Below are 17,405 nucleotides of genomic sequence, written 5' to 3'. Positions count from 1 at the left end.
GCGGCAATGGACCTCAAACAAGCTCGTCTGGAAACGCCGCAAGCCTACTACGAACGTCTGCGGCTCGCCTACTTCGGACCGAGGAATGAGGCACACATGGAAGAGGACGTGAGTTTCAAAACGCTTTTTCTGCGGAATCTCCACCCAAGTCAAAGTGCGCACCTGGGCGTTCTAGTCTGTCCACGGACCCTGTCAATTCAACAGTTACGTGACCTGGCCCACAAAGCGTACGTAAAACAAAAGACTGTGTCTGAAAAACCTGTAAAATACCCCACAGTGTGTGCCGTCGCTGCGCCCGGTCCAGAACTTGCCCTGGAGGGTGCACAGCCTGCCAACTACGAACCCGGCAACAAACAGTCCCGACCGTTCCAAGCCGGCAGAGGACAGCGAAACCGGGGGGGTGTCCGCCCAAGGCCGCAAAATGATCGTTTCGGTGGATCCTGGGACCGGCATCGCTTCCCCCACAACCAAAAAGGCGGAGGCAGCTGGGAAGCCGACCGCAACCCCAGAAGGGGCCGACCCCGATCTCCCCGAACCACAAGCCCAGATCAACGGCCAAGGGACCCATCTCGACATGACAACGGTAAAGTCAAAATGGAGCCCACACCCGACAGAAACAGTGCAGCCACGCCCGAAGAAGCAGAACTCATAAGAGCACTGAGAAATCTTGTCCAAAAGAAACCTCACAAGGAAGACAAAGATAAACCAGACACCGCATGACTAGCCCACAGGCCTGAAACCAATGCTCCTCACGCTGACAGCCCACCTGAAACTATTGTTAAACCTCAGACTGCTGAACTCGCTGTCACATCACAAAATGACAGCTCCACTCACTCCCTCAAACTGACAGCCCCGCAAAACACTGCTGTCAAACCAAAGACTGCTGAACTCGCTGTCACATCACAAAATGACAGCTCCACTCACTCCCTCAAACTGACAGCCCCGCAAAACACTGCTGTCAAACCAAAGACTATCGAACTCGCTGTCACCTCACAAAATGACAGCTCCACTCACTCCCTCAAGCTGACAGCCCAGCAAAACACTGTTGTTAAACCTAAGACTATCGAACTCGCTGCTGCATCACCAAATGACAGCTCAACTCACTCCCTCCAGCTGACAACAACCCTTCCTGCACAAGACTGCAGCAGCTCCCACAACAAAATGCCAGACAGCGCTGTCCTAGTAATCTGCACCAACAACGAGACACTAGAGACCTACCCCCACTGCTTGTCAATCAACACACAAGAGCCCATGCCACAACTCCTGGGCAACCTCATTGAGAGAGGAGTGGCACGAAAACTGTACTTAACCATCACCTTAGAAAAGGAAATGCGGCTCGAAGCCCTGGTGGACACAGGTTCTGACCTAACGCTAATTTCTGCTCAACTATTTCAAAAACTCAAGTGTGAAGCGCAAAGACAAAACCGAACTCTTAAATTCCACACTTGTGAGCTGAACGTGCAGTCATACAGCCAGAACGACATCCAGCTAAAGAACTTAGCTCCCATTCACCTGGCAATCGGTCCTATGAGCGTAGTCCACCCTGTGTATATTTCCCCTGTGAACACTTATCAATTTCTCATAGGCAAGGACCTGCTGGACCGTTTTGAACCCTTGTTGGACTTCAAGCATCTACAAATTTGGGCTCAGGTGCGCGAACCCCTCCCCCTCCAGCCGCACAAATCCATTGAGCCAAAATGCCAAGCCACAAGGATCGTGGAAATTTCCTCAGCCAGACATGAGGATGAAATCCCCACAGCTGTTCAGGGTTCAAGTTCGCTACTCTGCACGTTCAGAACAACGCCAGACTCCGATAATTACTGCCCCCAGGTAAAAACTCCCCTGCAGCTGCAGGACGTAACCGCAACAGACATTATCCTGGCACTATGGGCAGACAACTCAGCTATAAGCTTGTCACTATTCAATGCCATTCTTGAAAAGACTCCAGACCTGCCCTACACCTGTAAACGCACCCGTTTCCCTTTGAACCCAGAACCAACCTCATTGACATCTGCCAAAGGGATCTGTGCCTTGAACTTGACATGGAATCACCGGCACTTGACCCATTACTTCCTGATCCTGGAAGACCCAGCTCACGAAGTCTACATTGGAGCAGACATCTTGATTCGCCTCAAGGCTCATGTGGACATGTTTAATGAGGTTGTATGGGCTCCATTGATTTCACTGCCACCTGTTCCCATCAGTCATGACAATCTACTGTCAGGTCAGACCATCCCTGAAGTCTGCACCCTCATCAACGAACAAGGAACAGTCATACCTGCTTACACGAAAGGCGTCGCCGTGCGCCTCAACCTGCGACAGGGCCAAACCCTAAACCACACACTGGCTTTCTTCCAACCTTCACCTGAATGTGTAGAACTCGGACTCACCCTCGAAGCCACACCCCTCACTGAAGTGTCATCTCGGGTAGTCTACATTCTGTTCAACAACTGCACCGCAGCTGACATCAACATCCCCAAAGCCTACCGACTGGGATGGCTAGTCAGTAATGACTTTCATGACTTTGAACTGATACTACCCGTAATAGGGCCTATTCCACCTGCACTGATACCTGAGGGACATACTGACAATACATTGTTCACAGCACCCTTCCAATTCATTGCCATCACATCTGTCATGTCGGTAGCCAAACACCGTGTGTGCAGAACAGAGCTGACAGAGGATCAACACCTCACAGTGTACACAGTCTCCCACCAGCCCGTCAGTGAAGCTGACGCACCTGCCGTGCCGGTTGAAACCAACCCGACTGATGACAAACCAACAGAGGAACCATACCAAGGTTTCGAAGTGCAAGTGCAACAAATTCTACAGGATGCTGATGCCCTTCAGGATGATGCAGACCGCCAAAGACTAAAACAAGTCCTATACAAGTTCAAAGAATCATTTGCGAAAGACTCTTTAGACTGTGGTCTGACGGACCTCCACACAGTGCGTATCCCCACGCACCCCGAGGCTCCGCCCACCTTTGTCAAGCAATACAAGATTCCCATCGCCTCACACGAACCGGTGCGGGAAATCATCGAATCAATGCTTGAGAAAAATGTCATTCGAGCCTGCAACAGCACATACTCTGCGCCACTATGGCCTGTTCTCAAGCCTAATGGAAAGTGGAGACCGACCATCGACTATCGCAAATTAAATCAACAGGTGCCATTGTCACGATGGCCCATGACTCAGCTGGAACAGGAAATCCCACAAATCAGAGGAGCCACCATCTTCTCTACACTCGATGTGGCCTCTGGATTCTGGACCATTCCAGTACACCCTGACGACCAACACAAGCTGGCATTCACGTTTGGCAACCGACAGTACACCTTCAACAGGTGTCCGTTCGGATATGCAAACTCACCAGCTGAATTCAACATATTCCTGAACAAAGCATGTCCAGACGCCAGGATGAGAGGTAACCTGATTTACGTCGACGATGTGCTTATGAAAAGCACGACAGTGGCAGACCACCTAAAAGAAATTGACTATGTTTTAAACCAGCTATCTGCTGCCGGCGCCAAAATAGCCCTCCACAAGGGGCAGTGGTGTAAAAGCAAGGTCAATTACGTTGGCTTGCTCATTGGACCCCATGGCATTGAACCACAATCAAACCGTATTCATGCCATCCAAAACATCAAGCCCCCCACTAACGTCTCAGAACTTCGAAGCTTTCTAGGAGTTTGCAACTACTCCCGACAGTTCATCGAAAACTATTCAGACATCGCCAGGCCTTTAACAACTATGTTGAAAAAGGACTGCCCTTTCGTCTGGTCAGATGCTCAAGAACACGCCATGGTAGAACTAAAAAGACATTTATGCACAGCTCCATGCCTTGCTTACCCTGATCCACAAAAAGAATTCCACCTGGAAGCTGGGTTTTCAAACCAATGTCTCAGTGCTGGCCTATACCAACAACATGACCAAGACAAGAAGGTAGTCGCATATGCCAGCAAGACACTTCTCCCTCCAGAATGTAAATTCTCAGACTGCGAAAAAGCTTTGCTCTGTACAGTGTGGGCAATTCAGCGCTTCTCCAACTACATTGGTGCACAAAAAGTCATCATAGAAACATGCCACCAGCCCGTCATGTTCCTCAATAGCCAGCGAATCCGCGACGGCGTTGTCACTAATTCACGCATTGCTACATGGCTAATGGCTCTCCAAGGACGAAACGTCGAGGCAAGATATGCACAAAACCACAAATCCGCTCTAGGTAACGGCTTGGCGGCCTGTCAAAACTGCTCTGACAACTCTCCTGCCGCAACGCTGAACACACCTGAGCCCCAAGAACCACCACTGACCTGCCACAGGTACTTTGACAAGAATGCGTGCGAAGGCATGCCCACAGCCTACGTGGACGGATGCTCCTACAACAGCGAGGGCATCCTAAAAGCAGGTGCAGGGGTACTGTGGGTGAACGACCACCCATGCCCACCACAACACTTCAAGCTAGGCCCCAAGTCATCACAGTATGCAGAAATCGCAGCAATTCTCATAACTCTGCAAATCGCAGCATCAAACAACATCAAAGAACTTCTCATCTGCACAGACTCTAACTATGCCAGACTCAGTTTTGTATGCCATCTCCAGACCTGGAAACAGAATGGTTTCAAAACTGCTAACAACAAGCCTGTAAAACACCAACACCTGTTCCAGGAATGTGATAACATCACAACGACACACGATCTCGCCGTGTACTGGAAAAAGGTAAAAGGACACTCCAAACTCCAAGGCAAAGACAAAGACTTCAATGACCACACTGACGTCCTCGCAAAAGCGGGCGCCCTACACGGTGAACCGTGGAATTCCCCGAAACCCTCACCCACCCCCGATGTAGCAGTGCTAACCCGAAGCAAGAAACCATCACCTGCTACTGCACCTGCTTCGCAGATGCTATCACTAACCCCACAAATTTCAAACAACGACCTTGCAGAAATGCAAGCCTCAGACAATGCCATAAAGACTATGATTCTCCACCTCAAAGACCCCTCCCCCAACCCAATCGCACCGTCTGACACCACTGATAACTCAGATCTCAGACACCTACACAACAGCAGACACATGCTGCGTGTGCGGGACGACATTTTATGGTTTGTCACCGATGACACCACTTCGCCCAAGCTTGTCGTGCCCCGATGTCAAAGGGGGGAGATGATAAACCACGCCCACAACGCACCTTACGCGGGGCACCACGGTACCAGAGCCACGTATGAGACACTTAGACAAGTGGCATACTGGCCAGGTATGCAGCAGGATGTGGCAGAGTATGTGAGAGAATGCCTGGTCTGTTGCCAGTTTCACCCAACAAACCTGACTCACAGAGCCCCGTTGCAACGCAGAGGAATCACATTTCCCTGGTCAGATCTCCAAATTGATTGGGTGGGACCGCTGCCCAGATCGAGCAGAGGTAACAAATACTTTCTCACGGTGGTGTGTCAGTTTACCAAGTGGGTAGAGTGTTTGCCAGCACCTAACGACACCGCCCAAACAACGGCATATCTCCTGATGAACCACATCTTCTCCCGATTCGGGTTGCCACTGAAAGTCAATTCAGATCGAGGTACCCATTTCACCGCAGAGATCATGCAAAAGATCTGGAGAATTCTAGGGGTACAAGCCAAACTTCACATCAGTCACCATCCGATCTCATCCGGACAGGTAGAAAGGTCTAACCGAACGGTGGTCGCCATGTTGAGAAAATATGTGTCGGCTAACCAGAAAGACTGGGATGTGAAACTTCCCCTGGTGCTGATGGCTATCCGAGCCACACCACAGGAATCCACCAGAGTGGCTCCATTTGAACTCATGACTGGGAGGCAGATGACTCTGCCCTTACACCTGTTGTACCAACCAGGAGACAACAACCTCGTCACCGCCTATACTACGTCCCAATATCTGGACGAGCTCCATAGACACTTGAAAACAACTTTCGCTTTCGCTCAGCAACACCTGAAAACCAGCGCTGACGGCCAGAAAGCATACTATGATCGAAAGGCGTCCCACCAAGAACTCAGTGTGGGCGACAAAGTCCTGTACTACAGTTTCGCCTTGCCACCCAAGCAACTGTCAAAAAAGTTTCTGCCTCACTGGACTGGACCACATGAAATTGTGAACAAACTCTCTCCTGTAGCATACCAGATCCAGCTTAAACGGGGACCAAGAGAACCCGTTCTCAAATGGGTCCACCGAAATCAAATTAAAAGATATGTGGCCCGTAGTAGGGACAGACAAGAAGAGGCCAATACGAACTAAACTCAACCGCCGTCCCTACAGGAAAGAAGACTGTCCCATCCCCCGGGACAACCCTCGCTGACCTATGACCAACACGACACTGCTACACGTGTCAGCCTGCTCAACCAAAGCATGTGGATTCAAGTCCCACGAGGAGCCATCCTCCACCTAGATGACCTGGCCTCGTACCACCTCCCAAGTGAAGAGTACCAAGCCGAACTAGAAATTCTGTCTTTCTTCAAGAGCCGCAATTTCACTCTAGATCCCGAACTGGAAGATTGGATTGCAAAAAGGGGGTCACAAGTCATCGACATAGCTCCCCTGGACTCAGCCCTTCAAGCATTGTCTCGACTACCCATTCTGAACACTTCACCTGTGGTACAAACATGGACAGCCGCTGATACCGCACTGTGCATTACCAGCATCCTCGGACACGCCCTAGCTTTGGGTTTGGCCTATATCCTGTACAGAAGGATCAACGCAATTCGAACCTCCACAGCCAAGCTCACAGAGGCAGTCTCCGTCGGCTTCAGGAGAAACCTCCGGAAGGATGACTCCCCACTAGAGCAAGCTGAAGACCTCATCGAGCTCACGCTGCAGTCCTAAGCAACACCCGTGTGCAGCCTCCGCCCATCCATGCACCTGCCATCTGACCGTTGTTACCGTGATGACTCGACTAGGCCCATACACGCCCGGTCGACTCATCAAAAGGGGGAATGTAACGGAGAGCAGATCACCAGTTGCATGGTGATTAAATCAAATTAATTAATGCAGTCTAAATCTACAAAACCCCTGTCTCGCTCTGACTCAAGCTATTCTCACATTCCAAAGCACTCTCATTTACGACACCTCTGCTGTTTTGAGATTGCTCTGCGCAAGACGTGCAGCCCAAACGGCGTCGAAAAATGGTGTAAATCATTGACTATCTCTCACTCTACATGATCTCTTACGTCTAAACCAACAGAGACCGTCTGTTTATGGCCGGGAGAGCCTCGCGCTGACCAATGAGAGCGATCCCGAAAGCACTCCCCCCTAGGGAGTCCCTCGGACACTGATTTACACATAGACACTAATTAACTCTTCACAACAATAAAACAGTGTTGTAGAGACCAGATGCCCGAAACATGTGGTCTGTGCCTAATACATCAATCCAAAGAGCCAAACGCACGCACACACATAAGCCTCACCCGCAGCGACGGGGACAAGAGTTCAGCGGACGGGTATGAACTTTCAAGACGCACTCACATACACACACACAGAAACACACGCAGATCCCACCACGTGGGACCAAAATCCTTGTATGAAATATTTTAAATGTATTTTCTTGATGTGTGTCTGATCCCCTGTCCCAAATAGTATGCCTATGTAGTTTGTTGGCCTGTAATCACTCTGTGGTGTCCACAATTACAAGAAATGATGTACCTCCTTGATTTTAGATATTAGAACTGTCATTCGCGGTATCGCCGTGTTCCACGAACAACAACGATGCTGAATCTTTAACACAAAATATCAGAGAATGCATTGTTTTATTAAATACCAGTGGTATTAAGTTATGGACGAATTCATCGTTCAAAACCCCGCGGAAAAGGAGGCGTATAGACCTCAAAACGTCAGGAGGTGGGCCCATACGTTGTTAAAGACGATTGGCCCACGTACGTGAGGGAGGCGTGAGTTTAGCCCTTTAAAATTGCGCGCCCCTTTCCTCTCATGGCAGTCCGCCAGAGAGAAAGAAGACACGCCTCCTTCCCTCAAGGAAGCTCCGCTCGCTTTTATTTTCCTTTTATTTCCAAGTCTTTTCTTAGAACTACTATAGTATAGTCTTCTGAAACCAACCCACAAAACCAACTTAAGGCTAAAGATAATCTTTGCTGAGTCTTCGCTCGCTTCAAGTCGCCATAGCAACCAGAACGCTGTGACCACGTGATCCAGGTGTCTTTATCCAACACAGACGAACGCACTCAAGGAAGGCCGATCTTTCAAACAGAGTAACGTAGATCTTTTAAATTTGCAATCTGAAGGAAATGCTGTTTAAAGTTGTCTAAATATTACTGAGAAACGTTGGGGTTTTGTGGTGAATGACTAAACTGTTTCTATCCCTCTCTCTAAATTCTCTTTCACACACACAAACATACACGTTCACACACACACACACACACACACACTCTCACCCACGTGTGCCGAGATAAACACACTACCACGTGCTCACGGAGCGACACACCCACCTTACAAACGCTACCATCTCCACATCTCACAAACACACCTAAAATCATTCGTATCTCAACTATTAGTTTCCTCTCGCTGAGTTTCTCTCTCTCTCTCTCTCTCTCTCTCTCCCAAATCTCTCTCTAAAACCTTTTTATTTTGTTGTATTTCTGTATTACGATCGTTATATTGCCTGTTTTGTTTATGCATTTTTACTCATGCGTGATTTAAAATAATTGTGTAATCGCTAGCTTGTGTAAATAAACTTTGTTAAATCATTTGAATTAAGTTTGCCTGTTTTGTTTCAAATTCTGAGTCCCTGATGAGTGCAGATTTTACCTTATAAGCTCTACGATTGGTTATTCTTAAAAGAAACCTAAAATTGTCTAAAACACGGAGATAATTATCTTCTTTGTGGCCACAAGAAAGTGTTATCTATCAGTGTTAAAGACGCCCGATTTCCGTTCATAAAGTATACATTCTGTCCGCTGGACGGCCAGTCTGCATGGTAAATGAACAAACTCAACTTCTACCTCAAATTCCCCCAAATTGAGTAAATGCTACCCGTCTCTATCAGTGATTATTACAAGTAATTGTGTAATCGCTGATACAAGCCGAGATTTTGACCTATTCCCTAATTTGAATAAATTAATTTATGGAAGCAACAGATGCATATTCACATTGATGAATATTACCGCTAATTTGAGCTAATTAATTCCCCAACACAAAGTCATTGTTGTTACAATTGTAATGATTAGAGAAAAAAAGCAAGCACACCGCTTCACCAATAGCCTATAGTGTGATTCATGAACAAATGACTCTTATGAGTCAACTCTTTTAGTGAATCAGTCAGAACGACTCACACGTTATCGGTTTCGAATTAGTCTAAAGAATTACTCACTGAATCTGTCAGAGCGGTTTCATTTATACATTTGTCAGATGCTTTTATCCTTATCAGGATACGCATTCACTGGGAGTTTAACCCATGACCTTAGCTAACGTTAAGTCACTATCCTACGAGCTGAGTTACAGGAACAACCACTGAATCAATTCTTTTGTAAGTCATATCTGTGTGTGGTTCAGGTGGGCCTCCTGCTGCTACTGTGGATTCAACGTCTCCTAAGAATCTGGAGTGTTTCTGCAGAGACTGTCCTGACAATTGCAAGTCCTGTTACTGGTATCACACACTCCCTAATGACCCACGCCGAAGACTGCCTGAAAATACACAAATTATTACCGTGAAGGAAGGAGGACTGTACAGCTGCCGGAGGGTGTGTGGGAAAGGTTTCTCCCGTTTCAGCAACGTTTACAGCTACACAGGTACCTAAAGACACACACACACACACACACACACACACACACACACACACACACACACACACACACACAAACACACTCCTTAGACACACACTCTTTGTTCATTAGCCAGTGTTTAGTGTAATTAAAATTCTGTTGTAGTTTTTTTAATTAATATTTTAAATTAGTTTTTAGGTTTCTTTTTTTTAAAGGTATAGCGGAGGATCTTTCCAAATTTTAGATAAGACCCGCCCTCTCCACTTTTTGAAAAGTTTGATTGATTCACCAGAATGATTGACAATTAGGAGGACCAATAGTTTAGACTACCCACCAGGAAGTAAAACATCCTCCGCTATACCTTTAAGTTTTAGTAATTTTGTAGTGTTTTTGTCATTTTTATTAGTTTTTAATCAGCTAGAAATGTTGCTTTGAAATAAAATAATATATTACATTTTTTTATTAGTTTTAAAATCCCGTTAACATTTATTTTCAAGTTAATGATTTTTTATGGATTATTTTAAAGAGAAATTATTTTCTGTGGTAATCAATCGCAGAAACGGTTCTCTAAGACACCTTAAAGTTTCACACCAAAACAGAGGCACGCAGAGCTCTATGAACACTTTCGTTTTCCGTGCATTTTAATGTTGACTGTACTGATGTATGAATGCTAGACACTAAACACTTTCACTTCACTATAGTGCACTTCTCTTTTTCTTTTTTTTTTTTTTTGCATGAAAACGCATCTTCTCTCTTTCTCGTAGCACAACCAGCGCCTGTAAACGTGCTGCCCATCGTGGTGGCTGTGATTCTGATGGTTCTTGGGGTGTTGATCGTGGTGCTGATCGCGCTGAAGCGCAGAAGACGCGGTGGAAGCAGTGTTCAGGCGACTGCACAGGCTAAAGATAAGACGACAGGTGGAGACTATGAGCAAATCCAACTCACTGATCAGGCGGTTTACCACACACTAGGCGAGAATACAGATAAGGACAAGGCCAAGGCCGAGGCCGAGGGGGGTTACGAAGCCCTAGAAAAGAGGCAGGAGGAGGCGGTTTACCACACACTAGGCGAGAATACAGATAAGGACAAGGCCGAGGGGGGTTACGAAGCCCTAAAAAAGAGGCAGGAGGAGGCGGTGTACCACACACTAGGAGCTGCAGAAGGTCAAGGTCAGGGTGAAGGTCAAGGTCAGGGTGAAGGTGGGTACGAGGCTCTTAAGAGCGTGAAAGTTGAGGTGTACCAAACACTGAGTTCAGCCGACTCAAAAACACCGGCAGGAGAATCCGAGGGAGGCTATGAGCAGCTTCCTCAGAAAGACAAAGATTATGAGGCTGTGGCAGTAGAAGATAATCCACGAAGAACTGAAGGCCGGACAACAGGATAAGAAACAGATGAGCAAAGAGAAAGAAAGAAGGAACCTGTAAGAAAGAGCATCACGTTAATGCTAACCAATAGTCAAATGGCTAATTTTTTTATCTCACAATTCTGACTTTTTTTTCCTCAGACTTGTGAGTTTATATCTCAAAATTTTTACTTTATAACTCGCAGTGTTATGAAGTAAGAATTGTGATATTTAAACTAGAAATTGTGAGAGAGAGAGAGAGAGAGAGAGAGAGAGAGAGAGAGAGAGAGAGAGAGAGAAGACAGAATTGTGAGTTTATATCACGCAATTCTGAGAAAAAGGTTAGAATTGTGAGACAAAAGGTCACAAATACCTTTTTTATCTTTATAGTTAATTGAATACAGGGATAGGCCTACTCGACCCCCAAATTTAAATTCTCACATCATTTACTCACCATAATACTGTCTCAGTTGTATGACTTGCTTTCTTCAGATGAACATGAAGATGTTTAGAAAAACAATCCATCGTGAGTAACGTTAGGCTAACGTTACATATAGGCTACGTTACGGGACGAAACCAGACAAAGTGAACACGACCGTAATCGAAACGATAGCAGCTGGTGATGAATCAATGTCTTCTGAAGCTAAATTATTGGTGTGTGAGAGAAAAATATGAATATTTAAACTTTTAAACGAATATTTTGACTATAAGCCATAGCTTCCAGCCAACTGTCACAACGTTTACGCTCGAGAAACTCGCGTGAGAAGTGCCGTGAAATCACAGCGGACCGTTACTTCTCGCGCGAGTTTCTTCGTTAAATCTGGGACGGCAAAAATCATGAGAGAATTTTCTTTTTGGGGGTGGGCTATTTAATATAATGAAGGTTACAATAATAGCCTACTATGAAATAATAACATTTAAACAAAGAAGTGTCACCTGGCGGGGATACATGAAGATGCTCTGGAGAGTGAACGTGACTTTTAACTTCCACCTCCAAAAGCTCAAAAGTGTGTACCGGTGTCGTGTTTCAGAAGATCCCAGACAATCCGCTGGAAACTTAGAGATCGGACTCCATTCTGATCAGAAAAGAAACCTTACATCAAATTCCCTTTGCTTCAGATTCAATCTACTGTGAGTTTGGTCCTGATGTTAGTGGTGAAGAAATAAGGCACTTTACCTTTAAAGAAAGAGTCTGATACTAGGCTAAGTAAAGAAAGAAATTAGAACATAAGCATATACAGTTAACACAGCAAACAAGTAAGATTACAGTTACAGATCCACATTCACAGTTTTAGAAATTTTCTTGCAGTTATGAGAATTCAGAGGTTGATACAAATGTATAACAGGAGAAAGAAAGTTAGTTTTGTGCAATAAAACTGAAGGATTGAAACCACAGAAATCTAAAGGCTATAAATGTAAATACTATTAGCAACACGCATTAATAAGCATCAAACCCACACAAGGCTATAGATTGACCGTAGGCAATTACACTCACACATAATTACACAGAATCAGTTATTGTGAATATCTGCGTGATAGTTATTGATTGTACAGTTTCTGCTATTATAGTTTATCTGTGGGGCTGAAGAGCATTAACACATCATTAGCAAATGTACTAATTTCTGAGCTTTTTTTTATAATTACACTGGTTTAACAATAGATTTATTATATAAGCAATTATATTTCAAGTAATGTCATTATCAGCCTCATTCAGCATCATGTAAATGTATTTGGACTCTTGTTTATTTGGAGTATTTAATTCTTTCATCATGCTTATTGTAAAAACTTAATTATAGTTTTTGTTCAATATTTTTATTCATGCACGTTGTTCTGAATGTTTTTTCAAAATTGTAAATGTTTGAATGTTTAAATGTCATGTTTTTTTTAAAATGTAAGAACTTAAAAAGCAATGCTTTTTCTGTTTGTTTAATTGAAGATGTATATCAAAATGACCACAGCTGTAGGCTATAACGCCTCGGTTACGACTGTAACCTCGGTTCCCTGAAGAGGGAACGAGCGTTGCGTCGAAAAGCTGACGCTATGGGAACGCTTTGCGTGATGACGTCTTGAAGCACATGTAAAATCAGTCCAATGGTGTGGCGGAACGTCAGAGGCGGGTGACGTCACGTACCAGGAAGCTATAAAAGCCGGCCCGAAACAGAAAACGAAAGCTTCGTAAAGTCTGAAGTCGCGCTGACAGGCATGAAGGAGATATGGCAAGGCGACGCAACGCTCGTTCCCTCTTCAGGGAACCGAGGTTACAGTCGTAACCGAGGCGTTCCCTTTCAAGGGAACTCCCGTTGCGTCGAAAAGCTGACGCTATGGGAACGTCTATACCAACGCCTCCATAGCTACAAATGTCTGTCCTGTGTGTAATCATGTGAGCAGCACTAAGAAGACAAAACATGAGACCCTAGAGTAGAGTCTAAATCCAGAGAGTAGAACCTGACGAAGGTGTGCGGTGAGGACCAGCCTGCCGCATCACAGACGTCCTGTAACGATACTCCTGATATAAGGGCCTTAGAGGCCGCCATACTCCTAGTAGAGAGCGACCGGACAGCCAAAGGAGAAGGCTGTCCAGCCGCCTCATAAGCCAGTGAGATAGTCTCAACCACCCACTTGCTCATCCTTTGCTTAGACACTGGACCTCCCTTGTTAGGGGAGCAAAAGTCACTTTTACGCCACAGGGCAGCTCTGTGGACATACGCGTCTAACGCCCGAACAGGGCAAAGCAAATTATTCGCCTCCTGGTCCGATTTCGAAAGGGAGGAGGACCTCCAAGTGCCACGAAGGAAACGAGATACCAAGGGGTCTTTCCCCACAGACATTCCACCCAAAGGACTGTGGTAAGCACCTATGGCCGCCACATAGACCTTTAAAGTGGACGGGGTCAGACCTGCAGTGAACCGTTCCTGCAGGAACTCCAGCACTGTACCAATTGGGCAGTGGACTGGGTCCAACCGACGGTCACTACACCAAGAAGTGAATACTCTCCACTTCAGGGCATAAAGTTTCCTCGTGGAGGGAGCTCTGGACTGTAGAATGGTCTCAACAACCTCGGTTGAGAGACCTGACTCTATGAGCTGGGCCCCCTCAGAGGCCAAGCCCACAGGTTCCACAGTTCTGGCCGAGGGTGAAATATCGAGCCCTCTGCCTGGGACAGAAGGTCCCTCCTGACGGGTAACTCCAGAGGATGCCCGTCGAGGAGGGACACAAGATCGGGAAACCATACTCTGCCCGGCCAGCGCGGGGCTATAAAAAGCAGGCAAACCCGGTCCCTGCGAACTCTTTCCAGAACTCCCGGGAGCAGAGCAACTGGGGGAAAGGCGTACAGACGTAGCCTCGGCCACGTCTGTACCATAGCATCCAGTCCCAGAGGAGCTGGATGCGTGAAGGAGAACCAAAGTGGACAGTGAGACGTCTCTCGAGACGCAAACAGATCCACTTATAATTTCCATATCAGCTCCACCACCTCGGGGGTGGAGCCACCATTCCCCGGGCCTCGGCCCCTGTCTCGACAGAGTGTCTGCTCCTATATTCTGGACCCCGGGGATGTAGGCTGCCTTGAGTGACAGCAACTTCCCCTGGGACCACAAGAGGATATGGCATGCCAGCGCAAACCCCCTTGATATAGGCGACTACCGACGTGTTGTCCGTATGTACTACACATGGTGTCCCCTGAGACCTGTGATAAAGCTCCTCAGAGCCCGGAAGACAGCTAACATCTCTAGGCTATAGAATGCCAGGAACGATGATGGTCTTCCCACAGACCTTGAGATGAGCGACCCTCAGGATCGCTCCCCAACCCGTGAGGGAAGCATCCGTCGTTAGCAGTTTGCGACGACAAGGAGCTCCCAGCACTGGGCCCTGGGACAGGAACCAAGGTTTCTTCCACATAACCAAGGCACGTAGGCATCACCGCGTGACCTTGATTGTGCGAAATGGGTTGCCCCTCGGGGAAAAACCCTCTGGTCCTGAGCCACCACTGCAGGGGCCTCATGTGCAGCAGTCCAAAAGGTATCCCGTTGGAAGCTGCTGCCATGAGACCCAACAGTCTCTGGAACTGTTTGACAGTGAGTAGCTGGCCTAGCTTTACACTTCTCACAGCTGCCAGGATGGAATCGAAGCGTGGCGATGACAGGCGCGCCTGCATCGACACTGAATCCCAAACCACGCCTAAAAAAGTGGTCCTCTAAAATGGAGAAAGCACACTCTTCTTGGCGTTCAGCCGTAACCCCAACTCTTTCATATGGGCGAGAACAACATCTCGATGTTGAACCGCCATCTAATGCGACTGAGCTAAAATCAACCAATCGTCGATGTAGTTCGTGATGCGAATACCCCGGAGGCGCAGAGGCGCCAGAGCTGCATCCACGCATTTGGTGAAAGTGCGGGGTGATAAAGCTAGGCCGAATGGAAGAACTCGATATTGGTATGCTTTGCCCCCGAAAGCAAACCTCAGGAACTCCCAATGACACGGACGGATGGAAATATGCGTCCTTGAGGTCTATCGTGACAAACCAGTCCTCGGACCTGATCTGTGGCACGATTTGTCTCAAGGTTAACATTTTGAACTTGAGCTGCATGTACTCGTACAGAACTCGAAGATCTAAAATGGGACGCAATCCCCCGTCCTTTTTTGGAACTATGAAGTACCGGTTGTAAAACCCGGTTTCCCTATTGGAGGGGGGTACATATTCTATGGCCCCTTTCTCTAACAGAGTGTTTACTTCCTGTTCCATAACCAGAACCTGCTCGGGGCCCACCACTGTGGGCAGGACCCCCATAAACTGCGGTGGGCGTTAATAGAATTGTATCTAATACCCTTTTTCCACGGTCTGCAGGACCCAACGAGAAACATTTGACAGTAGCTTCCACGCTGTCAAAGATTCTACTAGAGGTACCAGTCTCTCGAGACTGGTTTCTGGATTTTGTTGCTGTTGAGTAGTCGGTTCGTCGCCCTGTAACGGCGCACCGGCAGGGAACGACCAAACAGACTGCTCCAGCCTGCCATAGACCGCCCGATTGATTTAGCGGTCTCCTTGGTGGCCCTGAGAGACAGATCTGTGGCTCTGCGTAGTTCAGCCACTGTGTCAGGACCAATTCCCCCGCCCTCCTCTAAATCCCCCAATAATTCTGCCTGATAGGCTTGCATAATAGACATCGTATGCAGACACGCTGCAGCTTGACCAGCGGCTGCATACGATTTATGAACCAGAGATGATGTGAATTTTACTGGCTTAGAGGGAAGTGAAGGAGCTTTCAGGGAAGATGCCGTTGCTGGAGAGAGATAGCTCGCAAGCGTCTCCTCCACCTTCGGCATCTCCCCATAACCATATTCTTTATATTTGTGAATGGAAGAATAGTGGGATGTTTGTGGTGCATACACTCTGTATGAAACCGGTTTTCCCCACGATTTCGACACCTCGGTGTGGAGATCGGGGAAAAACGGAAGGCTTCTTCGCTGAGGCTGTGTACGAGATGGCAGGAAGCGTTCGTCGAGCTTACTTTTCGAACGAACGTCCTGCCTATCCTCTGGCCACTCAATAGATAGTCTGTCAACTGCTCTAGTAATAACATCGAGCAGTTCCTCAAACGCATGAGACTGAGGTGGCGAATCCTCAGACTCAGCTTCAATACTCACAACATCCAACTCCTCAGAGCTGGACAGTTGCAGTATTGGTGCCTCCATCGGGGGGGAAGAAACCGCAGCGCGTGCTTCCACACCCTGATGAGAGGCACTGGATCTATCAGAAGGATGTTGAGATAAGGCAGAGCCCGTCTCAACATCCACTGATAGATCCATTTGCGAACCCCAGGTCTGTGATTGCCGCCGTGCCTCGGCAGCGGCGGGACCCGAGCCCTGGGGAACGCGATCGGGATCGGATCACGATCGCGGGATCGCGATCGTGAACCGAGCCAAGCGGGATCGGAGCGAACGCAATGGAAGCGCGTCGCAATGCACACAGTCACCACCCTCGAGTGCTGACTGGGCATGCTCCTCACCCAAACAAACAACACAAAGAGTGTGAGTATCACCTCCCGTTAAATAACGCGGGCAGGGATGGACACACACTCTAAACTGCTGCTTGCTCGCCATACTGAATATATATATATATAATATAGACAGACAACACCAAATAACAAGGACAGATTCAACACAGAGCGCAACTGAAGACTCAGAAAGCTTTCGTTTTCTGTTTCGGGCCGGCTTTTATAGCTTCCTGGTACGTGACGTCACCCGCCTCTGACGTTCCGCCACACCATTGGACTGATTTTACATGTGCTTCAAGACGTCATCACGCAAAGCGTTCCCATAGCGTCAGCT

General features: G+C 47.4%; 1 protein-coding gene across 3 annotated transcripts in view; it reads left to right on the top strand.

Moving 5' to 3' along the window:
- Positions 1–12,712, top strand: part of LOC309508913 (uncharacterized protein) — a 46,994-nt gene extending 34,282 nt beyond the window's left edge. Inside the window, exons 7-9 of one of the 3 annotated variants that reach the window (XM_082183467.1) lie at positions 9,526–9,762; positions 10,500–10,706; positions 10,887–12,712. In XM_082183467.1, the coding sequence (XP_082039593.1) occupies positions 9,526–9,762; positions 10,500–10,706; positions 10,887–11,119 (677 nt within the window). In that variant the 3' untranslated portion in view covers positions 11,120–12,712. Of the gene's footprint in view, positions 1–9,525; positions 9,763–10,499 lie in introns of all 3 variants that reach the window. The other 2 variants (XM_082183466.1, XM_082183465.1) reach the window with 2 other exon arrangements.
- The last annotated feature ends 4,693 nt before the right edge of the window (positions 12,713–17,405 follow it).

The sequence above is a fragment of the Leuciscus leuciscus genome (genome assembly GCF_965113295.1).
Source record: "Leuciscus leuciscus genome assembly, chromosome: 11".
Lineage (NCBI taxonomy): Eukaryota > Metazoa > Chordata > Actinopteri > Cypriniformes > Leuciscidae > Leuciscus > Leuciscus leuciscus.
This window is presented reverse-complemented; position numbering and strand designations above follow the sequence as displayed.